At 38.6% G+C, this 27327-nt stretch overlaps 1 protein-coding gene across 10 annotated transcripts in view; it reads right to left on the bottom strand.

The window, feature by feature from the left end:
- CTNNA2 (catenin alpha 2) overlaps positions 1-27327 on the bottom strand; it is a 1100619-nt gene that overhangs the window by 251682 nt on the left and 821610 nt on the right. For all 10 annotated transcript variants that reach the window (XR_006200794.1, XM_042932824.1, XM_042932822.1 and 7 more), the window contains one exon: positions 20657-20737. Coding sequence is in view for 9 of the 10 variants with exons in the window: in XM_042932824.1 (XP_042788758.1) it covers positions 20657-20737 (81 nt within the window). In the remaining variant the exon portion in view is untranslated. The remainder of the gene's footprint in view (positions 1-20656; positions 20738-27327) is intronic.

Below are 27327 nucleotides of genomic sequence, written 5' to 3'. Positions count from 1 at the left end.
TTGGGGTACAGGATAATTTTAAATGGGCTCAAAACTTTGAAACTTTAAATATTCCCATGCATGTGGCTGCTTGAGGGCTCTTCATGATCAGTGACATATTTTTACCATATTTCCTTAAGCTTTAGGGTGTAACTGTTATTAAAAATGAAAAATCAAAGCAACAAAGTGTCTGGTCCAGGAGCCATCCAGCCTAGGGGGCTTGAGAAAAATTGAGCCTCATTAAGTCAGGCAAATTTTAACCAGGCTGAAGGTCAATTAAGGTAATCAGTCAGTGCAGTAATCCACAGAAAGCCACTTTAATAAGCTAAGGTGCCATCAATGTACACAGTCCACTGGTAATGATGGCATTGTTCATTGTTTGGGCTGGGGGTGGGGCAGATGGGGAGAGCAGAGGCGTATCTATGATGCTGTGGAAGAGCACTTAAAGAATAATCACTGTTTTTGCTTTATTTTGTTTTCTTTACAAGAGAAACACAAAATTCTTTGGTCATTCACTTCATTATCCTGATGGCGCTGACTATCTTCTACGAAGCTAAATCATTTTAATTGGGATACTAGCTTCTTTACCTAATGGAACCAATTACTTCTAAAAAGAAAAAAATATACATAATAAGAAGAGTTATAAGACTTCATGCTTTTCCCCATATCCCTCCCCACTCCCATCCCCACCCCAGATTCAGGCTCTACTGGATTAATTCAAAGCATAGCTGTCATCATTAGCAATACCTGTGTACATGGCCCCAACAGCAAACATATAATGGTTTAGTTTAGCCAGATAAACAATTCTTGCCCTCTAGATTTTTCCTCTAGGAGTTCTAATGCAACCAGGATAAAAGTTGGAACATATCTCAATGGAGTAAAAAGCACTGAGGCCAACTTAAATAATTGTAGTGGATTTGTTTTATTAATGAGCCCGATTATTCACCGCTCCTCATATGCATGCCCATAGCCACGTAACTCTGTAGTGACTGCCCTCTCTGGCTCTGGGCTGGGCCCTGTGACATGCTTAATGCCTGTGATGTTGGCCAGCATGATGCATGTGGGGGCTTGAAAGACCCATTCGCCACCAGGGTTGCTTGGTCTTATTCTCTGTCATTTCCTTGAGAAGAACATGCCTGGGCTAGACCACTTATCTCCCAACAAGGAAAACAAAAGTGTTGAATAGAACTGAGTCACCTCAGTCATCTCCATGAACGCCATCTTAGGTCAATCAAGAGCAACTGAGCCCAGACACATGAGAGGGTCCAACCAAGGTCACCATTCCGAACTAGTGAGAAACACATACTATTACTGGGTGCCACTGAGATGTTATATTGAACTATTTTCACAATAGATAACTCATAAGATAATATACATATTTAATTAGAGTAAGTTTTTGTGGCCATTTAATCATCTTTTTGGAGAGACATCATCAAAATAAATTTCTGATCAATCAGATCATTCCAATTCAGTTATTTTACCAAAATCACTAGATTAAAAGTAGTCTGCTCTGCATGTTCCATTATGCAGCCATGGGCTGTGCTTAAACATATCACAGCTACAATTTCTTATTTGTATAGATTTAACAAATCCCTCAGTTCAAAAGCTGTACTTAAGAGAAAAGTCATAGAGACTTAGATAAGGAAAGGTTGGTTGGGCCTCATCCTTGGTTGGGCTTGACTCCTTCTGTTGGTTCCATTTTCTGCCCAGGACACACAAAGTTAAAGTCTCCTTCTCCCTCTCCACAATAGGCAAGGGCAATCGCTTTTAGTGGAAGAAGCAGTGAAATGTTGCTCTAGGATCCGAGGGAGTCCTGGGATTATTGTGGATCCCCAGGGGGCCTCAGTCCAGCAGGTACACAGCCCTCCTTGAAACAAATGTTATGGAAACAACCAACAAGGAAGCAAAGTTGAGGTGGCAGAAGGCACCTCTGGAGGTGGTACAGAGGAGGCAGAAATAGACTGCACAGTGGGGCAGGGAGGAAAAGCGGTGAGGAGGAGAGCAGTGAAGGATTGGGGGAAGTTAATATTTCATAATAACAAACTTTACTTAATGCTTACTTTGTGCCAGAGCCTCTTCTGAACGCTTAGAAGAACTTGCTTATTTCTCTGAAAAGAGCTGGCTACTATTTTCTCCATTTTATAGGTGAGGAAATTGAGACAATAGAATTCAGTCAGTTGCCCACACTCACATGGCTAATAAATAAGTGGCAGTGGCAGAATTTGAACCCAGACTGGCCTCAGAGTCCATGAGATAAATGAATATACGCAACCTTTCATATGTCTACATTATGCCAGCTTTGCATACATTATCAACCAAAAGTAATGGTATATAGGATGTTAGTGTACAAAATTGCAGGCACATATGTGTTCCAGCTTAGTGATTAATTAGTGAAGTGCATAAAGACTTCTGGAAGCTTTGCCAAAGATAATAAGAGCACAAAGAAGAAAACCACAGTGGAGAGAATGGAAGAACAGACCCAGTGGCAGATGGACACCACAAGAGGGAATCAGTGGTCCCTCCAGAGGCAGATGTGATGCTGAGTCCTAATGAATCCCCACTCCAGTTGCTGAAAGGGACCTGCTGGATACTCACTATGAGACTCTGTGACTTCCTGGGGCTTTAGTAGTCTGTAAAAAAAAAAAAAAAATGGAGGACTCATCGTTCAAGATGTATCTATTTCAAAAACATATTGATGGGTTCTACTTGGTCTTATGTAACTATCTTATCAAAACTTGGTCAAAGTGTTTTAAAATGGTACACTGGGAGATTCTCAACACAGGCTCAAGACAAGGGGAGTGAGACTCCTCCCAGAAATGATTGGGATCCACTTCGCACGCTTTGAGATGGTAATCATGGTATGTTATACACATCTATAAGCCAGGTGGCAGCAGAGGTTAGCAGGGATCTGCCTTATTATAGAGAGATCTCTGAAACCTTCAGATAAAATTTAGTACTGTCACAATCTAGCATGATAGCTTTTATTCTCATTCTTAAGACTTTTAGAATCGAACCCTATTCGTATTAAATATATCTACCTATTACATAGTCCATGAGCACAGGCACACCCAAAACTGTGAGCCAGAGCCCTCAGCAGCCACGACCAGGGGCACCTTGAACTTGGTATCATCCGGCAAATGCAGGGACTCATAAATACTGCCTTCATTAGCTCATGGGCCCTGTGATTTGTGTCCCTGATGAACAGGGGCATATTTTTTGACCCCTCCAGTAAACAGGCAATGTAATTCTTCTGTAAATTGACTATTAGAATGGTCTAAATGCCCTTGCCTACAAGCTGAAAGGCATAGTTAACACTTTTTACATAAGCTAGAAGACCAAAATTTAGCTATCAATCAACCAGGGCAGAAAGGAATGACTTGACAAAATCATTTGTTAAGTCTGACAGGAGTCAAGAACACAAGGCTTTCTTCCAACTGTTTAAATGTATGTGTGACAAGGGAATATTAATTGCATAAGACAAGACATTTAAAGGTATTAGCTCAGCACTACCAGTCTATTTTACCCAATTAAGGCTATTCATCAATGTAAATAACTGCATTTTCCTCAGCAAACCAAAAGGAATGCAGGCAATGGATGGTCCCTAATCTAACAATCTACTTCCTTATTTCATGGGAGGACAAAGCGATGAGGATAGACACAGTGTAACTCACAAACTTAAAAGGAAAAATTGACTGTCTCAAATGACCAGAAATTGTCTGCCTACAGGGTGGGATATGAGGAGTGTATGATGTATATTGAGCCACCTTCAAATAGATACTGCAAAGTGTTTTGCACAAAGTCTAAAAACCCACAACCATTTGATGAATATGAAACAGTCCCTGAAAAAGACAGAACCAGAAAAAAATGGCTCTCCACAGCCAATGAGAATCATAGAAACTTAAACTCAGATGAGATTTTGAAGACTACATGTTCAATTTTAATTTCCAATGAGAGGCTATCTCTGTGATTCTTTTTAATGGATGGACACAAATTCTTTTTTTTTTTTTTCAGCTTTATTGAAGTATAGCTAACAAATAAAATTGTAAGATATTTAAAGTGTACATCATGGGGTGCCTGAGTGGCTCAGTCTGTTAAGCGAGGGACTCTTGATTTTGGCTCAGGTCATGATCTCGCAGTTTGTGGGAAGGAGCCCTGCTTCAGGCTCTGCATCTTGACCCCTCCCCCACTTGTGCATACATGTACATGCACACTCATGCTTTCTCTCTTGCTCTCAAAATAAATAAATCAACTTTAAGAAAAAATAATAAAGTCGGAGTGACTAGGTGACTCAGTCAGTTAAGCATCTGACTTCGGCTCAGGTCATGATCTCATGGTTCGTGAGATGTCCCAGTTCAAGCCCCACATCAGGCTCTCTGCTGTCAGCACAGAGCCCACTTCAGATCCTCTGTTCCCCTCTCTCTTCCCTTTTCTCTCTCTCTCTCTCTCCCTCTCTAAAATAAATTAACATTTAGTGGTGTCTGAGTGGCTCAGTTGACTGTGTCCGACTTCAGCTCAGGTCATGATCTCACAGGTTGTGAGTTCCAGCCACATGTCTGGCTCTGTGCTGACAGCTCAGAGCCTGGAGCCTGCTCTGGATTCTGCATCTCCTTCTTTCTCTGCACCTTCCCTGCTCATGCTCTGTCTCTGTCTCTCAAAAATAAATATTAAATAAATAAATAAGCATTTAAAAAATTACAAAGTATACATCATGGTTATTTGATATGCATAAATATTGTGAAAGGATCCTACCCCATCTAATTTATTAATATACCAATTACTGCATATACTCTTTTTTTGTGTGTATGTGAGACAAAATTCTACTCTCAGCAAATTTTAATCTTACAATATAGTGTTATCAACTATAGTCATGTTTTACATTAGATCCTCAGACCTTATTCACCTTATAGTGAACACTTATACCCTTTGACCAATCCTTCCCTATTTCCCCTGCCCCCAAACCCCTGGCAACCACTTTTCTACTTTGCTTTTATGAGTTACACTTTTTTTTTTTAAAGTTCCACATATAATTGATAACATGAGGTATTTGTCTTTCTCTGTTCAGCTTATTTCATTTAGCATAATGCTCTCAAAGCCCATCCGTGTTATAAAGGGCAGGATTGCCTTTTTTCTCATGACTGAATAATATTTCTTTGTTTCTATACCTTTCTCAGTTCATCTACTGATAAACACTGAGGTTGTTTCCACATCCTGGCTACTATGAATAATGCTGCAGTGAACATGGGAATGCAGTTATCTCTTCAATGTCCTGTTTGCATTTCCTTAGGATATACAGTTGACCCTTGAACAACAGGGGGTGAAGTGGGAGGGGAGGTTAAGTGCGCTAACATTCCAGGCAGTCAAAATCCACATAGAACTTTTCAGTGAAATATTGCTCAGCCATAAAAAGAATGAAATCTTCCCACGTGCAACAACATGGATGAAGGTAGCGAGTATAATGCTAAATGAAATAAGTTAGTCAGAGAAAGATAAATACCATATGATTTCACTCATATGTGAATCTAAGAAAAACAAATGAGCAAATGGGGAAAAAAGAGAGAGAGAGAAAGAGGCAAATCAAAAAACAGACTCTTAACTACAGAGAACAAACTGATGGTTACCAGAGGGGAGGTGGGTAGAGGGATGGATTAAATAGATGATGGGGATTAAGGAGGGTACTTGTCGTGATGAGCAGAGGGTGACGTATGGAAGTGTTAAGTTACTATATTGTACACCTGAAACTAAAATAACACTGTATGTTAACTAATTTGTATTAAAATAAAAACTTAAAAATTCCACATGTAATTTTGACTCACTCAAAACTTAACCACTAATAGCCTACTATTAACCAGAGGCTTTACTAATACTATAAATAGTTGGTTAACACATATTTTGTATGTTATATGCATTATATTCTGTATTCTTACAATGAAGTAAGCCAGAAAAAAGAAAGTTATTAAGAAAATCATAAGGAAAACACATTTATAGTATCATACTATAATGCATTATCAAAACAAAAAATTCACATATAAGTGGACCTGTGCAGTTCAAACTCATGTTGCTCAAGGGTCAATTGTATACTCAGAAGTGAAATTAACTGGATCTTATGGCGATTCTGTCTTTAATTTTTTGAGGAAGCTCCATACTGGTTTCCAAAGTGGGCACACCAATATTACATTCCCACAAACAGTGTACAAGGGTTGCCCTTTCTCCATATCCTCACCAATATTTGTTATCTCGTGTCTTATTAGTGATAGTCATTCTAACAGGTATGAGGTAATATCTTATTTTGGTTTTTATTTGCATTTCCCTGATGATTAGTTATGCTGAGCGCTTTTTCATATACTTATGGTCATTTAAATGTTTTCTTTGGGAAAATTACTATTCAGGTTCTCTGCCCATTTAAAATAAAATTTGTGTGTGTGCTATTTAGTTGTATGTGTTTCTTTATACATTTTGGTTATTAACTCATTATTAGATATATGTTTTGCAAATATTTTCTCCCAGTCAGTAGTTGCCTCTTAATTTTGTTGATGGTTTTCTTTGCTGTGTAGAGCTATTTAGTTTGATATAGTCCCACTTTTTATTTTCTTAATTTTTGCTTTTTCTGCCTTTGCTTTTGGTGTTTTATGTAAGGAAACATTGCCAAAACTAATGTCAAAGAGCTTACCCCTCCCCTTTTTTTTTCTTCTAGGAGTTTAGTGATTTCAGGTCTCATTCAAGTCTTTACTTCATTTCGAGTTGGTTTTTGTATATGGTATAAGTTAGAAGTCTAATTTCATTCTTCTGCATGTGGGTGTCCAGTTTTTCTAACACTGCAAACAATCCTTTATTGATGAGACTATCCTTTCTCAATGCATATTCTTGGCTCTAGATGTTTCTTTTTGAAAAATTAATAAAATCCCTTGATTATTTGTCTTCAATTGTGCATTTCAAATCTCAAAAAGGATGAGAAAATTTCTGATCTCAAAGGAGGGGAGAAAAGGATCCATAAAGCAAAATCTACACAAATGCTGCACTATTATTAAAGGTATTTAAATGTTATGCCAAAGGGAAAAAAAATCAGAGTAAATGCACAAAAATATAATGGGGTAGATAGTAATTTAATTAGCTCAAGGCACCAGAAATACTGTTTTAAGAATAATAAGAAGTTCACAGAGGGTAAAAATATGCTTTATCTCTTTCTTACTTTATTCTAATCTCTCTACTCAGTAATTGGTGTTAACTCATTTATTCATTCTACTAGCATTTGAGGAATTCTGGTTTACCAAGCACTATGTTTGGCCAGGGACCCAGAAAAAAGCAAGACAAGCCATCCACTCTCACTGCTGAAAACTTCTCTACTGTCTCAATTTCCATTTACTAATAATGCTATAAGGATAACTTGACCATACACATACCTGACTGGCTTCGTAAATGATGCTGCTTAGAGGTAATCATGAGTTCCTCCTATTAAATATGTTGGAGCCTGGCCTAAGAAACACTCTTTAAGAGTCCAAATTTGTTACATTTCCTTCACATCATATTACTTAAGATTTTTTGTCACTTAATGGTTCTTTCAGGATTTCTTCTCCCCTCCATCAGGACAGACATACTTTCAAACACCCACTTTGTTAGCTCAGAATATTTGGCATTTTTCAGAAAGGTGGAATTTTAGGTAGCATAGTTGAAGGTGGAAAAGGCATTTCTCGTATAACTACTTTGCTCAGATCCCTTAACCCAAACTGAAAAGCAGAATGATTTTCCTGCATATTTGGAAAGTCTACTCAGTTTCTGGCTGCTTATTACCTTTAATAATAATCTTGCGCATGTTTGTTTTTACAGTTTGCAGAGAACTTTCCTAGACATTATTTCATGTGATCCTCTTTACAAAGTCATGGTGGGGGTGAGAGATATGGTTTATAGGGAGAATATCATTTTATTTGTTGTATAGATAAGGAAAGAGAACGGTCTACTGGTTGTACCCAGAAAATGCCAGAATCAGGTCTTCTGATTCCAAGATTAGTGCTTTTTTACTTAAGGTCCATGTGTTTATAAATCTGGCTATTCAAATTCACAAATCCCAATTGGACAAAGGTCATCTTATTTTCTGTCCTTCACTCCCACATCTAGTCAACCACTCACCTTCCAGTATTATATCCCTTCCAGCACTGCTTACCACAAAAGGGGATCTAAACTTACATACCTGAACATTTCATTCTGAGTATCTAATATCTGTCATTGATTAGCTGGCATCGAATGGGTATAAGCTGTTTGAATCTACTGTGATAAAGTCAAAAGTTGCATCAGGTAAGTTCATCCATCAAGGACCCTTAGCAGGCATATAAAATGCTACTCAAAACATTCTATCCCCCACAACTGCATAGGCAATTTGGAAAAACAATCACTGAATGGATGGATTTGATGGCAGGTTAATAGCAGAAGCCTATAAAAGACATGCGGTTAAAGAGTTTCAAGGAAGATACAGAGAACAACTCTCCAAAACCATATTTCTCTCTGGCGGGGTCAATCCTACATATCTGCCACAGTGTAGTACAAGTTGTACCAGGTAGGATCATCTGGCCCTACACGTCCAAATTTCCTGACATTCCACCTTACAGCAGAAGTCCTGTGGGTCTCAGAAGATCCCCCATTGTAAATACAAGAGCCCCTGGGAGGAGCCAGGACAAAACTCACCATTTTCCACTCCGGGTATCACATGAGTGCCACTTCAGTTCACTTGAGGATGGGAGACAAGGGAAATAAGACGCTGTTGGGTAAAGGAAGGGGAATGATGGGCCCTTACTTGTTGGTTCAGATGTTACTTATAAATGAACCTCTGAAGCTTCTGACCATTTGTGGTCATTAAAGAGCTCATGACATTTTCCAAAACGGAAAACCACTCACCATGCTCCTCTGCTCTATTCCAATTATAGCTAACTGTGTGCCTCTGAGCTAACTTCGCTCTCCAGAGTTCTGCCAACATATGCTATACTTCTTTGCTTCTTGTCTTTAACTATTGCACAGCATTGCATTTCCAACAGCTGCTGAATTTTTCCCTAGAGGGACTTCATTTCAGACAGAGGCCCAATGATTCCTCCACATTTCCAAGTGTGTGGAAATCCTATAAAATGACACTGGTGCTAAAGATGTTTCAGGGAAAGGCAGGAGACTGAGTTGGATTTAAGGCCCCTTGAGTTTTCAGGGAAATCTGTGCTCTCACACCACATTTGTTTTATCTCAAGTAGACGTACGCAAAGTTTGGCCTGCTTTTCCTGTGAAGGGACAGGTAGTATATATTTTAGTCTTTGCAGGCAGCTGATCTCTTCTTTGGCATTACTCAACACTGCCTTTGCAACACAAGAGCTGAAAATACAACTTTATTTACATAAACAGACAGAGGGCCAGATTTGGGCCAAAGGTAGTAGTTTGCAGAGACCTGTTCTAGATGGTTTCGTCAATGGATTTCAGTCTTACAGCATCCCACTCTGACCATGTCACTCTGTTGCACTGCTACTGCAATTCCCTGGCTACTTCAGGCTCCATTCACCCACTGCTTACCTATGAATGAGCATTTGCTGGACCCACCTGCTTAAGAAACAGAGGAGACCAGAGATGGTCTCAAAGAGCCCCCAAATGGCCAGTATGACTGGTATTATTTGACCAAGTCAACTGTTTTTCTCCCTTTGCCTCACACTCTGCTAGAAAACATAGGTTATTCAAATGGTCTCTAAGCAATTACTTTTCTAGCAGAAGCTTTGAGACAAGGAAAGGTTACATGTAAGCTTAGAAGTTATTGGCTTTTCCCCCAAACTTTGTGACTTAGGAGGGTATCTGGTTGGGTTGCCTGACCTGCTTGACATAGGTGCTGTATAGTGAACTAAACTCCAAATTCTGATATTTCTTCCTAATCTGGCAAAAAAAAAAAAAAAAAAAAAAAAAACACCAAAAAACCCCACTGAGGGTACTTCCACAGACTGGCTAAACACACAGAGAATTCACCCAAAGAGCACCAGGCAAGCAGGTTGCTATGGTGATATATAGACAAAATGACTACCTGATCAGTCACAAGTGATTCACTTTCAACTAGTTATTATGGCAACTATGGATACAGCGTCAGGGCCACATTGATCTAAACCTGAGGATTTCGAAGGAGGGGCTGAAAAAAATCTCAGTCAGGCATGCTTCATTAGTGATGACTTCTTCCTGCCCCTGCAACTCTGTGCCCTCCCTCTCCCTGCTCAACCACCCAGATCTCCCACCTTGCCCATGACCAAAGGTGCTTTACAGCTTTTTAGTCACCCCCTTTACACCTGTTGCAATTTAGAGTACAGCTATTTAAGGTAGTCTAATCCTTGCTGAAATTGAAAGAATCAAATAAAAATATAGAAGTCCCACCCTTAATAGTTAACAGGATTGGTATACTCAGTGACAAACTGGGGAACTGTGGAATGGGAAAGGAGGGGCTAAGAGTGGTTATTCACACAAACTTTTGCCAAACACACATGGTTGGGTCAGATGGAAAATCTCTTCCTAACACCCAAGTCCTCAGAACAAATGGTTCTCCTTTAATCTTGGAACACCAGGACTTAATCCATTCAATTGTTTCCCACTGAATATACCAGGCAGGTCTGCCTGTCTCCTGATCTGCATTTAATCAGATATCCCCTAGAAAAAGTGAAAGTCCTTTACTTTCTTCCCTTCCTTATAATTAATTAGAAAAATAATTATCAGAATCTCATTCATGGTTCAGGTTCTTGCACTGGACTGGACACAGATATGGATGGTTAAAGGGGAAAAAAAAGTGGTGATTATATTAGGAAGCCTATTATTATGATTATTATTGAAAATCTCAAGATTCATGATTAGTTACTATTTACCTGACACTCATCCTATTAAGGGAATTTTAATAAAAGCTATAAACTAAGATGAAATTGTATCAACTTTGACAACTACAGTCATTAAAAGGAAATGCTTCAGAGTCGGCCCACTTGGATTTTCTAAAGTAAGAGTTCTGTACCAGTAAGAAATTTAATTTTATTGCTGGGACTTCAATAGTTTACTCTGAAAAAAAAAATCCTTTGACAGTAATGCCCCCTCCAAAGAACTGTTGTAGGGATAGTAGATAAAGTATTAAGAAAAGAATAGCCACTAAACAAATATCACACATTTTCAGTGGGCAAGTCTGCTTTTCTGGCCTTTGCACATAACCAGGTACAAATGGGAGGAATGGGTCCCAAGAGAGTTGGTAATTTCAGGTATGTCAGTGACAAGACAGCATTAGCTACTCAGTCCCTAAGTGCATCCATTCTTAGCACTTAGAGCTATGGGAAGACAAGCCTGATTGGGAAGCCAGGGATTCATGTGCAATAATAGTCATTCTGTGTGGGCCTTTAGAACTCTAAATAGAGTTCTTTACTGAAGCTTTTATCTGGGCCCCAAACGTAGGCAAGGTAAAAACAAACAAACACCATCCATTTTGGAAAAAAAAAAAACCAAAAGCACACACACACACACACACACACACACACACACACACACACACAACATTAATGATAATTACAAAATCACTGATCTTAACTCAATTTCTAACAACTAAAATTGCTAGGTTAAGGGATAAGTTCCCATCTCTAAATTGGAAGCTGATGGAGGGGTCTTAAGGAGGCCAAATAAAGAATTTTTTGCCCTAGGAAAAACCCTTTTACCTCTAAGAGTCTCTGAATCCGTATTTCCTTTTTCAGAGATAGTTGAGAAATGAGCCCAGAAGATGTTATTGCTTTTCTTTCCTGTCTCTCCTTTTTCCCAATCCCTACCTCCCAATTTTGTGGGTAACTACAAATCTTTGTACATATGTGATACATAATCATTATTCCGCTTTTAAAATAAGCATTTAAAGAGACTGTACTTTTTTCATAAAGGTAGATGTGATTTCTCTCTCTGTCTCTCTCTCTGTCTTTCTGTCTGTGGGGGACATTTTCTGTTGAGACAATTAATTTCTTAGCCTTTTTTTTTTTTCTGTAAATGAAGGAAAATTTCCATGCTCCAAGCCTGACAAAAATACCTGTTCTGGGTACAGTCTCCTGAAATGTGGCACCATATGTGCATCAGTAAACATTATGTGTAGAGTAAATTAAACTGAGCCTTATAATTAGGCAGTAAGGAAATTACCGTAGACCTGAAAGAGTAAATCAGCAGTATTAAAATGCTCTCCATTTTCTCTGAAGCACTTGAGAGTGCCATAAAAAGCCCATGTCACTGTGATAAATATTGAGAAGAAATGCATTTGGAGCAAGACAACCTAAAAGACACCACAATTCAAACAGGTCTTCAAATCTGGAGTCCAAGGTGTCATCTCATAAAATTTAAAAGTCAGCCCTTTTGCCACTAATGTAGGGGAAAAAAAGAAAACCAACTGACATTGAGACTTTTGGGGAGAATTTTCTCATATAGCAGGTGCAGTAAAGACTTTAATAGATAGAAACTCTGGTGCAGAGCCAAGACTAAGGAAAGACTCACCCATCATAAACAAAATAGCAGCACTGTAAATAAAGACAGGATCAGTACTGCTGGTTTTTTCCAGCTTCTGTTACTGATCCTACCTTTATTTGCAACGTTTATAATTTGCTCGTCGTGGATTTTCTGGCATTAATTTCTATTTCCTAAAATACTGTGTAAGAATATTATTTATCTTGGTTACTGAGATTTTTGGAGTTCCCTAAAATTTTCTACCTAAGGTACTGCCTCATTTGCCTCACCTTTGTCTTGACCCCGTGCACAGCACAGTGAGCAATCAGATCAGCCAGTTCTAATCTTGGTCCATGGGGAAAGAGGGATCAAGCATGGATTCTCCTTCCCTCTAAACAGATATTGTATCCGTGAAGTGGGGAGGTCTAGCAGAGGCTCTAGAAGAGGATTGGAGAGAAGTTGGAGGGTTTCACAGTCCTCAGACACACCCCCAACAGACTTCAATGAGGTCTGAGTATCCCCACTCTCAGAAACAAAGGTGGAGGAAATCAAACCTGCTAGAACATCACAGGTTGTCTGGAAAGCTTACTACACAGTGTGTAACGTGCCACCATATGTACATGAAATTAGAATCTTCCAAGATGGAGCTATATATTTGCATTTCAGAAGGTTCTTGAGCTGGCTTTTCTAAAGCCAGCCCAGTGACAGGAAACTTGTGGGTTGAGGCATAGAAGTTCTCTCTTAAACTGGAAATACCCATTATTATCACAGTGTAAGTGGACTTTTAAACAAATCTAGTTCTTAAAACAATGGAACCAGAGACATGAGAGTGTAGAATGGAGGGAAGTTGATGACTGTGATGTTTGTTGGGTGCCATGGGTACATACAGGGGATTCTTCCTTCTTTCAACCCTGTGCAGTGTAAGCTGACTTTATTTTGGCCCTTAGGATATGTCCTGAAGAGTCAAAAAAAATAATAACACTTGGAAATAGGCGAAGTCACATAAACAACTTAAATCTACTATAAAAAGTATCATAATAAGAGTATTTTAAAATGCTCCAGGAGCCTACTGGATAAACTCTGTTTATAGGAATTAGATAAGGTTGTGATGATAAGGTGACATTTAAGCTAAGCCTTGTAGGAAAAATTGTGAATTTTCCTGGAAGAAAAAAAAAAAAAGAGGGAGAGGGAGCATTCAGAAAAAAAAAATGTGAATTTTCTTGGTGGGGGGGGGGGAAGAAGAGGAAGATAGGGCATTCCAGGCAGAAGCCAGTGTAAAAGCATGAGGATGTGTGAATCTGACTTAAATTGCTGAAGCCAGAGTGAGCTGAAGCCAGGGAGGCTGAGGTAGGGGAGAGTGGTTGTGAGTCTCAGTGGATATGACCATCATTTTCATAAAAATGAATTAAGCAGTGCCAATGGGAGTGGATAGGAAGGAATGGACTGGACATTATGTAGGAGTTGGAATCCACTGGACTGAAGGACTGATGAGGATTTAAGGAATGATAATGGGAGGAGCTGTACAGGGCTGTAATCCTCTTGGAAAGTTGATCACAGTGGGAAGCACACAATTGTGTAGGGTTGGGTTGGGGTGAGGATTTGGCTTTCAGGTATCCTGGAAACTTCATTCAGCCAAGAAGGACAAAGACTGGTCAAGGGCATATAAATTAAATAGATGGTCATTATAAGCACAACCTCTTCACAATTTTCTACCCACGCAAAGAGGACTGATGAATTCCCCCAGCCATCATTAGTGACATTCGTGGGAGCCAGGAAGGCACGATGTGATGAGATCCTGGGGCAAACGGGCTGCTACCAGGGCTAGTGGTGACAGCAGGAAAGGCAGAGGCTGTAGGAAGATGACTCACTTTCTAAATTTCCTATGTATCCAGCCTCCTTGGGAAATGGGGAGATAAAGAAATATCAGCTGTCCTGATGGAAATTTCCCCTGGGAAAACTGATACCAGAAGCCATTTCAGGTAATAAAAAATTACCTCAGCAGGGAGGGGTCAAATGGAACAGATATGTTTGACCACAAACTGGCTACAATGTTAGAATTAGATAGATTCAAGTTCAGTTCAGTTAGAATCAAGGTGATTAGCTGCTATCATCAGCTCTAGAAACCCTTCAATTTCAGGCCATAGTGGCAAACTCTTGTGCAACACACTTTAAAATTATCTTCCTTTCAGTGACAGTTTTGGATAAGAAACCCCAGCCTAAACATATTCTCCAACAATGAATATGGGCCAACTTCATTTAATTGAGATGAGTGTTCTGAAATGAATGTTCTGGTAAGCTAAAATGACATTCTGACCAAAAAACAAACAAACAAACAAAAAAACAAACAAAACAACAACAACAACAACAAAAAACCCCTTGCTGTTTAAATCATCATTACTGAAAATCATCCATATTTTCCTGCTGAGGAATTCCATCCTAAACAATATGATAGAATTTTATTATACTCCTATAGTAGATTGTCCAGCGTCAGGATCAAGATTCTTTTTTTGTTTTGTTTTGTTTTTCTGAAAGAGAGAGAGCAGGGGAGGGGCAGAGAGAAGGAGACAGAGAATCTGGAGCAGGCTCCACACTATTAGCACACAGCCCCACACGAACCGTGAGATCATGACCTGAGCTGAAATCAAGAGTAGATGCTCAACTGACTGAGCTGCCCTGGAGCCCCTCGGTTCAAGACGTTTAATGCCATTCTCGTTGCTTAGAAGAGAAGATGTCAGAGACTGGACCAAATGCAGATATTATCTTGAATGTGTTTTGGGACTCAATCATTGCTATTTATCCTTCCCTTTCCCACTTTTCCTTGACGTCCAGGGCCTAGAGAAATTAGCAGAAGGGAACAAATCCGTAGCTGAGTTTCCACTTAATTGAGCATTTCCCTATTTAAACATAGGTTATAGATCCCTCCGCTCAGTTAGTGTGTTTTGTGATTATTCAATGTTGATCAAGCTACTGGATTCTTTCTATGATCTAGACTTGCTAGTGAGGGAGAGGTCAAGCTTGGTTGGGTGTCCACATAAGGCTGTGTTAATGTGTGAATAATCAACTATATTCTGGCTTAGAGGAATAAATTAAATTGCTTTATGACTTGAACATTGTCTTCATGAAGGAAGAGCTTTCCCAGAGTAATATTTTAAGAAATGTTTCCAACTGATGAAATAATGTACTTTAAACTTTTCCTAATGAGTATTTCCCAGGAGATAAATAAGTATGTGGTGCTCTGACATTCAGGGCTATCATATACGGATTTTCCCATGATAGAGGTAGCTTGAATATATAACCCATCTTCAAGAAGTATGTCCAAAGGATGGCCTTTGATAGTGCTCTTGAGCCCTCTCCCACCTCTGTCCTCCTCCTTGCCATTTTGATTCTGATCTTTGGTGCTTCTGATGCAATTTGTGTTCAGCTGTCTCTGAGTTGTTTATGTTCCATATTCAAATCCCAATTGCTATATGATCATTTCCTGATCTCCATATTTCTACAGCAGCAAGGCAATCTCACCTTGGGAACAAATTCTAGGGATTATTAGCTCTGACATAGCTCTGAAAGTGTGAAGAACACAAACTTCACCATTTGGAGGAAATCAATATTTTATTTTATTTTGTTATTTTATTTATTTATTTTTTATTTTTATTGTAGCCATATAGATAGCCTCCTGTCCTTATGAGGAAGAGCAGATTTAAGTCTTCAGATAAATGATTTTAAAATGTTTTCTTACAACGACTAAAAATAATTGGCCCCATCATGAGCAGATGTGAGAAAAAGAATTGAATGCTTTAAAATTCCTTTTTTCTGTAAATGTTTTGCAAAATCTATAATTCACACTTTGAGAAGCCAGCTACCTAAACATAATAGCACTTTTTTCAAAAGAGGACCCAATGAATCATAACAGCTGGAAACCCGAGCGACAATATCATGACACAACTAAGAACCATATTCTTGACATTCACCACAGATTGTTTTGTTCTGTCTGCAGTATGTACATGTAACCCATCCCAAACCCTGAAGCAGTAAAGGTGCTGTTGGAAACCATAAAGCACCTTTACATATTTATGTGAACCTTCTTTCCCCACTGCGACCCCCACAATAGATTAGAATATGGGCAACCGAACTGCATATGCTGGTTCTATGGAGGGGCAGGAGGGGGATGGGTTATCAGCAAAGACCCTCCAGCCAGACTGCCTGCTAAAACCTCTATGTATCCAGACTCCACGTGGCCATGGGTATACTACTTCACTTCATGTCCTCATTTGTAAAATGGGCATGATGAGGTTTCTTCTAGTTCATAGAGCTGGTGTGAGGGTTAAATGTGGTCCATTTATGGAGAGAACTTAGAACAGTGCCTGGCATATTGTGTGAACTGAATACATGTTGGCTCTAAATTTTTATTTTGTAGGCAGTGAATGTAGAATCAGTTGCTGATCATTGCCCACCTTTACTCATATTTCTTGTTTAAGTTCTCTCTGGAGACTGGGTCTTGACAGATACACCTTTAAACATACCACCAGTGACATTTTCTGCTTGTTTTTAAATCCTCTATTACATAATCTATTCTATTAAGTCTTCATCCCAATGTAAAAGCATTCTATACCTGATGTTTGTTGTTAGTTGAAAGTGTTTTGATTCTAACAGCAAAACTGATGCTTTTGTCAAATTGGCACCTCCTGAATCTCATTGCAGGAATTACTGTGATGGCTATTAAGGGTGAAGAGATAAGAATTAGGCCCTTGATTAGTTTTGGGAATGAGAGAGTTGCTAAGTTTAGCAACACCCTGACTTGTTATGATTATTATTTATTAGCTTCTCATCGGGAAGCATTTGGGTCCTGATTTGCTCATCAACTTGGAAAAAAAAAAAAGACTAATAACAGGACCAAAATAATAACCAGGATAGACCATCTTCCCTATAAGCTTGTAGAAAACTGAGAGACCATGCCTAGAATAGTTCACAGGTGGCACATAGAAGGAGGACTTCAAGGAGCAGCTGGCAGACACAGACTGAGTCCTCTCTAAGGAATGGGGAGACCATGTGGGCTACTAGGTACCCAAGCAGAGAGTCAGCCAAAACTTTTTGTTTTTATAATGGTCTGATTCCAGAATCACAGCAGTGACAATAGCTCAGACATGGGCATACTGTGCCTGAAGCTCTAAAATTAAAACATAATGCTTGAAGCTGGCAGTTATATTCCCCTAAATCCATTTTTAATTCCAAACAAAATACCCTTAAGAGGATTCTGCTCTAGCACTGCCCACTCTCATGGGTTTCATTGGCAAGATGGTTTTAGGCCAATCAATTTTAAATAACACCTTTGGGTTCCTGCAACCTTTTTCATAATTTATGACTCCACATTTCTTTGGGATATACTGCCTAAAGGAAGGGGATCCACTTACTTGAAAATCCTACTTAAGCAGAAATCCTTTTTATTCAATTACTCTTGATTTTTTTCAAGTATCTACAAGTTTAAGTCTACTTTTTTTTTTTTTCTTTAATTAGGGAAGTTCAAAATAATGATCATGATCGACTTTATTTCTTTGTAATTTGGTGACCAGAACTTTGTAAGACTCCAGGGTCACCAATCTTAGACCTATGAGGAAGAGACAGTAAACTGAAAGGGTGGAAACTTAATGAAAGTCACTCGAAATGTTTTTCTTTGCTTTCAACTTGTTTTTCCCATTGTGATTTGATTGCCCTAATTATTATATAAAGGATTTCATGTGTACAAGGAAGTGGGCATGGATAATTGAGGGTTCCCATTTAAAATCTCTTCTAACAAGACTTGTCAGTAATGGAAATAACAGAGAGTGTTTCAGCCACAGGAGACATGCATTTGAACCACTAGCATTCACCAGTCACACTACCTAGCTGCTATCAGGCACTCAGATAAAACCTTGTTAATCCAATTAATTAGATATCCAAATCTAAGATAAAGGTCTACCTGAGACATGCTAATCAGAGTAGTTGCACGTTCCATTTGCATAAGTGCTAGGTGGCTTCTGCTTTTGTACCACTACAGGTGTACATGGAGAAACAGAAGAGATGGAAAGAAAGTCAAAAATATCCCAACATATGGATAGGGATAGAACTGACAGATGGGAACCACCTTAGATCTAGAAAGGCAAATTGGGAAAGGGAAAGATGTTTGAACCAAATTCAGGGGTTTGGTGTGAAACTATGCCATAACTTTTGGATCTTAATATCCTGAAACAATTTTCTTTACCCTCATTCATCTCAATCTTTGGAAAGGTGAACAGAAAAACAATTCTTTTGCACACAGAATGATTTCAAAGGATGACATACTCCTTCTACTGCCATCCTAAAAGCAGCTCTCCAAGAAACTTGTCACCAAAACATTTCAAGTTCTCCCATAAATTCCACCTTCAAATTTCACTACTACCCTCAGTTAAAACCAGTAAATCCTTTTCTGAAAATATTAGCACCAGGGTAAAAATTGCTTTACCCACTCCTTCCTAATAAGACAAAAAAAGTTTCTGATAGGTCCATGAGCTCAGAGAGCTGAGGGTGCTCGCTCCTGAATGTAAAAGAATGGTCTCTACTAAAACCAAGAGATTGAGGAGGTGAGAAGACTCAGTTCATATATTTTGCCTGATTGACAATCAAAGGCAAGCCGTAGATGAGATATGCTCCTAATGCTTCAAAATCTGTTACTATCCAGCATTAGGACATCTGGCATAGGAAATAAATGCAGATTTCCTCTGGACTCATTCAATCTCATGCAGCTTATAGATAGCTTACAGATCTATTCTGACTCCCTACTTTTATATATAAGAAAAGGCAACCAAGAGATGGCAAATCCATACTCACACAGCTAGTTCAGTGGCAGAGCTAGAAGTAAAACTCTGGGCTCTGGACACCTGATTCAGTGTTTTCCATTAACTCCAGTCCCAATTCCTACTACCCATATCATTTCATATCATATGGGGGATTTGTATGGAGAAATGGTCTAAGAGGGCAAAGAGACAAATCTGGCCAATATCCATTTGGTATAAGACAATGTTTTATTCTCTCTCATTTTAAGGTAAAATAAGGAAATGCTTCCCCACAAGGACTTGTTAGTTGGGCAAACTAGAGTCTTCATATTCGAGAACTAATTGTGATTTTTCTGGAGAACATTAGCTCAAGCATGTTTATCCCTACAGGTGATAACCTGAAGAGAGCGAAGAAGCTCCCCAATAGTAATTAGAAGGGGTTTCTTTCTCCCATTCAAACCACTTCCAACATGTTCCTTGGTCATTTTTGCTTAGGCACCTGGCTAATGTTTTCTGTACTTGACATATAATAACAGGGACTGCTAGATGCAGCCAGGCCGGTCTAGCTGTTCCAGATGCAGAAAGTAAGAGTGTTGTTGCCTCAGGGAACTGGTTGGTTCTAGCTGAGGAACACAGTCAACACTAAATGAATGAGATGGATAGATGCAAAAGCTACCAGCAGGACACAGGATGCCTCTCAGGCAGAAATCAAATAGGGATTTCATTGGAACTTGATGGATGGTTTAAGTCTTCTAGAGAAAGAACACTACCAAAGAAAGTGGGGCTCGCCATGGAAACAAAATAAGGGTTACAAGACCATAGGGTTACTAGTGTTGCTATAGCACTTACAAGATGAAATGGGGCCCTGACCAGAGATTTTTTTCACACCTAAAAATAGACCCATCGGACTAATGATACCATTAGCCATTCAAATCATCCAACTAGCTTTCCTTGCTTTGGTTCCCTGCTTCTGAACCATCTGATAAGCAAACATTCCCCTGGTGATTTGTGTCACCAAATGGAATACACAGGGTCAGAGATCTTAATTAGCCCATCAGATTAAGAGTTGTGTTTTTCATTAACCATTAGCATTCTGCTTTGGAGTTGTGATATCTAAGAACCAGCAGAAATGAGAACCTGGCTCTTTGCATATCTGGATCTGGAAAACTGAAAAACAGATGTAGAAGATAGTGAATTCATCAAGTCTCTACCTGGGAAGACTGTTTCTGGGCAGTGAGCATGCTGTCTCTTCAGAGGGTGTTTTCACCACACCTCCTGAGGCTGTCACATCTGTCCGCTCAGCAGACGCTACCTTGTTCATGAAATGCTTTTGTGTACGTGTAGATGCTATAAAGAATAGCAACCTGAATGCCAGCAGAAAGCGCCCTGAAAAAGGACATTCTTGGAAACCACCACAAAGTACCATGCATTTAAAATAAGAACAAAAACAGTACCTGTCTCCTTAGGTCTCTTGTTTTCTTGGTCATCTTGTCAATTGCAATGTTTAGAGGATCTCCTTTTTCTTTTCTTCCGGTCTATTAACAGAAGAGAAATAATCTCTGATTTAGAAAATTCAATGTTAGAGACATGGAAAATGTTTTTTTAAAAAATTTGGAAACACACAGAAACACACTTGACGGGTAGAATACAAACAAACAAACAAACAAACAAAAAGACAGAGAGAGATTCTTTTCAACACACAGCTAACATCATTTGTCTCTAAAATTGGTTTTCTCCAAAACAAAAATTTGAATTGTTGAAAAACAATATATTCTGAGGATGGTTTACACATGTCCATATTCAACTTCATGCAAGCATGTTTTCCTCCCTCTCCAGACATTTATGAATTAAGTAAACACAGCAAGGATGTTTGTTTTTGCCTTCAAATACATTTTTTTTTTGCTTCTCTCTCACATAAGCACACTTCTGAATAGGAAATGAATGAGATGATAAAAACTAAATTCAGAAAGCAATTTAAAATAAATTACCAGAATTCAGAGTTTCTGACGTACCAATAAATATACCAACATACCAATATTTTCTAGACCACATTGTAACTTTCGTATCAAAGTCAAAGAGACGTTCTACTAGAAAATAATAGTGTTTGTAATCTCTGTTCTGTCATGCACTGGTATGTTAAATATGGTAATAAGGAACCCACAGTTTGAAATCATAAGGAAAACATCTCTTATGACTCCAAGAGGCAGAGGTAAAAACAAAACAAACAAATAAAAAATCCAAAACCTCTTCTTTTTCACTTGGAAGTTTGGAAGTTTCAGTAATAGTTTATTTTTTTAATTTTCCTTTGTTTTATCTCTCTTTTTTTTTTTTTTTTTGATGGCTGTAGTAAAACAATTAAACCAAAGAGAATTACCATTATCTTTTTAAAACCACAGCAGCAACAAAATTCCCATGAATGAAAAGCTCTACATAACTTTAAGGATGGCATTATGTACCCTTTAAGAGAAAATTGTTTTCAAAAGCTTCGTCAAGTCTATTACATTATCTAATCTTTAGTCAAATACCCTGAAAATTAATTAATTATTAATTTATTTACTTTTAAAGTTTATTTATTTTGAGAGTGAGGGTTTTGAATGGGGGTAAGGCAGACAGAGAGAGAGAGAGAGAGAGAGAAAGAGAGAGAAAGAGAGAGAAAGAGAGAGAGAGAGAGAGAGAGAGGGAGAGAGAGAGAGAGAGAGAGAGAGAGAGAGAGAATGAATCCAAAGCAAGTTCTGCACCTGTCAGTGCAGAGCCCAGTATGGGGTTCAAACTCACAAATTGTGAGATCATGCCCTGAGCCGAAGTTGGACGCTCAACCGACTAAACCACCCATGCGCCCCCTGAAAATTTATCTATTTATGGTCTTACTGGCGAGTCAGTTCTTGTTCCGTATTCAAGTCTCTGCAGAATCATATAGGTCTCTGTAGTAATTGGTAATACAATGTAATGATAACAAGATAGTGTTTTGAGGATCCAGAGAAATTACCATTCTAGAGATTCCTAGATATACTCTTCCAGCGACAAAATCCTGGATGCATAAAGCTGAAACATACACATCAGATCTACTTAAAAGGAGAATTAAAGCAACCATTTTTTTCTGCAACTTGCTTAATTTTTTTTCTGAACAAATGTCTAATGTCTAAATCGATATGGCTTTTATTAAAAAGCCATCACCAGGACACATGTGTGTCTATTTTTAATCATCTAAAATCTTACAAATCCCCATCTCTTTTCCATTCCCTAAACTCATTATCTGACCCTTGCGTATGTATACACTGAAGTTTATAAGTAGAAAGCGCTTAAAATAAAGTGGTAACATTTTACAATGTTGAAATATTAGCATACAAATAGCTCCAAGGAAAGGAAAAGTATTTGGAGAAGAACACTGTGCTGCTTTATCTGTGGAGGGACTCCAGTTACACAGCAAGTGGGACTTTGGTGCCCTGTCTCCATATCCAGCTGAGCCACAGGTGTAGCACCCAGAGCTGCTTATTTTCTCTTTGGCTTTTTGCTTTTTGCTTTTTTCACCATTAAAATACAGGGCAGTTTTGAGACAGTCCAGACCATGACCATTCTGAAAACCACAGATTTCCTATGCCCTTTCCACTTATAAGAGTAATGAAAACTCACTTTGAGAAACTAACAGTTATGAGTTTGGTCTAAAATGTGGCTATGAGAGAAGGAGACTGGATCACTGAAACTTTCAATGTGAAAAGACAAAAAGATCAAAAGAGTGTGGAGATAAAGACTGATTACTGAAAATAATACTAAGTGTCAGACACTGGTATCATTTTATCCCGCCAGTGGCATTCCATTATTATCACTTTACAAAAGAAAAAATAGAACCAGAGCAGATGTGGGATTAGGGAGAGGGCAATAAGGCACTCCCCTCAGGTTAGGGGGCACCATAGAACTCAGTAATCAAGATATATAATATTTTAACTCAATATTTTCAAAAAATCAAATTAATGCCAAAAAATCCATGTTGAACAAATATCAAAATTTTGAATAAAAGCAGGATCCAACAGGACCAGGTTTAGGTTAAGGTGAGTGAGGTAAGCCATGTAGGTCAGATATCATTTCTTTTTCTTTTTTTTTTCTTTTTTTTTTAACATGTTATTTATTTTTGAGACAGGGAGAGACAGAGCATGAACGGGGGAGGGTCAGAGAGAGAGGGAGACACAGACTGAAACAGGCTCCAGGCTCTGAGCTGTCAGCACAGAGCCCGATGCGGGGCTCGAACTCACGGACCATGAGATCATGACCTGAGCCGAAGTCGGACGCTTAACCGACTGAGCCACCCAGGCGCCCCCAGATATCATTTCTTAATTTTAAATTTAAGAAAATTGGGGATGGGGATGAAGGAGTGCACTTGCCATGATGAGCACTGGGTATTGTATGGAGGTGTTCAATCACTATATTGTATATCTGAAACTAACATCACACTGTATGTTAACTAACTGAATTTAAATAAAAACCTTTTTAAAAAGGCAGGGAATGTATTTATACTAAAACCAGAATAAATCATTGTTTACCTAAAGTTCAAACTTAACTGAGTATCTTATATTATTATGTGCTAGACCAGGCAACCTTACCCGCAGGGGTAATAGTGATGTTCAAGATTGTAACTAGGGTTGTTACAGATACATATAGAAAGGCTCCAGTGCCTTATTCTGTGAAAAGAAGGGCAACATGGGATTCTGTGTCCCATTTGGCATCAATAACCTGTAACTGCAAAGCATATTTCATTACATGTGAAGCATCATTTTGGTCACAGTTAGAGACTCACAAAAAGTCATATCTATGATCCTCATGCTCAAGGAGCTCCTAATTCTGGAGAGTAAAGCAGAACATGAAATTAAGAATACTGACAACTATGCAGAAACTAAAACTCTAACAGGCTAAATTAACTGCTCAAAAGAGGAAGATGTTGCATTTGAGAAAGTCAAGAAATCTCACAGAGAAGTGGGGAGATTTAGCTACACCTCAAGACCTGGATAAGATCTGAATAGGAAAGAGGGTGGTACTTGAAGGGAGGACAGGGTAGCAAAAATAGAGGCATCCAGTCAAGAAACATCAAGGTGGGTTCTAGGAGGACAGTGAGTGGAATTGGCCAGTATTTTCTCCATGATGTGAAGTAATAGGTTTGATGAGTTGCAGAGACAGACAGGATACTTTTATAAGAGCTGCTTTATAGTGTGATTACTGCCAACCATATTTTGATCTGCAAAGTCAAAGGATCTCTGGTGGCATTAGCATTCTATGTCACTGTGTTGTCAGGATTCTGTTTGTGTAATATTTGCAATCCTTTGTTTCTCCAGCTTCAAATCTTTGGCTGAAGACAATTAAATAAAATACAGATGACTTGGGTGCCATATTTGTTCTATTTAAAAAGGCTGGGAAATGGCAAAACAAGGCCTAGAACTTTGGAAATTTTGGCCACTGGCTTAAGATGTTAATTCATTGGCCCTTTGTTGGCTCTAGTTTCTTTTTTTTTCCTTTTTTTAAATATAATTTATTGTCAAATTTGTTTCCATACAACACCCAGTGCTCATCCCAACAAGTGCCCTCCTCCATGGCTCTAATTTCTTTAAATGAGGTATGTGTGCAGGAATAATGGTAATGGATCTTAATGCTCAGATTAACATAGCAAATGGGGACTAGCAAACCATCACTCTATGCCTCTATTAGGTTGGCATATGGAAATACTTTTAAATTATCAACTTAAATTGGACAGGAAGCCAATCACCAAGAGAGACAAAAAGAAAAAAAGAAAAAAAAAAAGTCTTGCCTCCTAGTGGCAGCCATCCATTATTAGGCTCTGTGATCTTAGACTAACAATTTGCCCATTTTTTACGTCTGAGTTTTCCCATGAACACAATGGATAGTGTAATATATGTCCTGTCTTTTCACCAGGTTAGCAGGACAATCAATCATGATGTCAATGTGCTGGAAACAATAAAAGGCATTAACAGTATTCGGGGTAATTAGGAAAGTATTTTTGCTGTGGAAAAAAATGAGAAAATTGATTTGGAAACTATGTAGAAACTATTTTTGGGTTACCTGGATTTCTGCTTTCTCCACTCAGGCAGATAACGTATGAATGAAAACTTTGCCAAAAAGGAGGATTCCTAAAGGAAAACTATTTCTCTTTAAGGAAGAAATATTTGGGACACTTCATTTTAAATAGATAACTAATGTGAAATATTTCTAAGAGGTGAAATACGAGGCAGAAACTCCAGATAAATGTATTTTCCGTAACAGGTTATTGAAAATATTTGTTAAATATCTAAGGATTTGATCATCTTAAACAAATTCTAGTTCCCAGGGAATCAACTAGGAGCCTCACCCAGCTCTTTTTCCCTCACCCTCCAAGCTTATAAGCTAAAAATAGTTTAAGAAACTGAAGTGAAAGGAGACCTATATCCTCACTGTGACATCATCACCAAATAATAAAACAAAAGTGCTTTGTCTTAAGTCACTCATTCAATTACTCCCTGACTTTGCTAAAGAGACAAACAAAAACCAGTTGTAAGGACTCTGTGCCAATGGCCATCTAAGTGATCTGGCAACTTCTCTAGACCTTCAACCTATCATTTGTCCAACAAAGGGGCCAGAGACAAGTTACAGAACCAGGAAATATGAGAGTCTGAAAAACCATCAAGGGGGCACCTAGGTGGCTTAGTCGGTTAAGTGTCTGACTTCTGCTCAGGTCATGATTTTGCAGTCCTTGAGTTCAGAGCCTGGAGCCTGCTTTGGGTTCTGTCTCCCTCTCTCTCTGCCCACCTCCCCACTCATGCTCTGTCCCTCTGTGCCTCTTAAAAATGAATAAACGCTAAAAAATTGTTATTAATAAAAAAAGTCAAGAATATATCCCTCATTACACAGAAGCTCTCAGGGCACTGCAGAAGAGGCTGGGTGGTGGCAGTCAGTTGGGCTTTCTCATCTCTGAAATGTGGATAATGCTTCCTCTGTGAGAATGCTGTGAACGTTAAGAGAAATAGGATCTGTAAGAGTTAACAGAGTCCCTAACCCAGACTAGGTAACTCAGTCCATGTTGGTTTCCTCTTCTTCCCCACCCTGTGGCTCCCCTCATATGTGAGAACAGGGTCCAGAGAGATGAACTGATTCTGATCACCTAGCTAGTTAGTGTCTGACCAGAACCTCCGTCTTCCCATTCCAAGGATATTCCATTTTATGTCTAAATTATCTTCCATTTCTAAAATTCAAGGATTCTGTCATTTTCTAGAATTTCATTTGTTTCCATTCTAAGGTTACCAAAAAAAAATTTAAAAATAAAAATTCTCAGTTTGAGTTAAATTTCCTTTGTCATATTTTGTCCACGGATCTTATGTGCCTTTCTCAGAGCCACTCCCCACTTGCCTCCTTTGTCTTCACCTGCAGAGAGTGGATCTACAATAGAGACAGCCATTTAATAAATACTATTATTTAAAAAAGAAAAAGAAGAAGAGGAGGAGGAGGAGGAAGTGGAGAAGGAAGAGGAGAAGGAGGAAGACAGGCACCAGTATTCTCTCACATTGCTCCAGGCGCCTTTCCTAGTTGCCATCTGTTGTGCTAGGGAGGTGCATGATTATTAAACTTTATTTGTTTTAGTCTTTGGGCTCTATTTTACAAAACACATTTGGAGTCAATCCATGGCTTGAACTGATGGGAGGAAAAGGAAATGAATTTCCTCATTTGGATTTTTATAGGGGATCCTTTATTCTCCCATTCTCTGGCTCTGAACTCAAGTCCTGTTTGCCAAAGTATCAGATGCTGTCAAGGAGACGTTCATAGTTCTATTTAATCCTACACAGAAAGATTAATAGAAATTTTGACTTTCACAATTAGTCTTCAGGAAAAACTCAGTATTTTAGTTCAGTAACTTGCTTATATTATCCTTTGCTTCTTTGGGAAATAAAAGTCCCTCTACTTTAGATAAGGGTTTTCTTTTTTCTTCTCTTTTTTACTATATTAATATCCATCACCATTTCTGAAATAATGAAGATGTGTGCCTTATACTTATGTGATATGCTGAATATTATACAAGTGATACTAACTCCCTAATTTATAAACAAAAAAAATAATTTTTTAAATTTCCAAAATGGGATACTTATTTAAAGGC

The sequence above is a fragment of the Panthera leo genome, chromosome A3 (genome assembly GCF_018350215.1).
Source record: "Panthera leo isolate Ple1 chromosome A3, P.leo_Ple1_pat1.1, whole genome shotgun sequence".
Taxonomy (NCBI): Eukaryota; Metazoa; Chordata; class Mammalia; order Carnivora; family Felidae; genus Panthera; species Panthera leo.
This window is presented reverse-complemented; position numbering and strand designations above follow the sequence as displayed.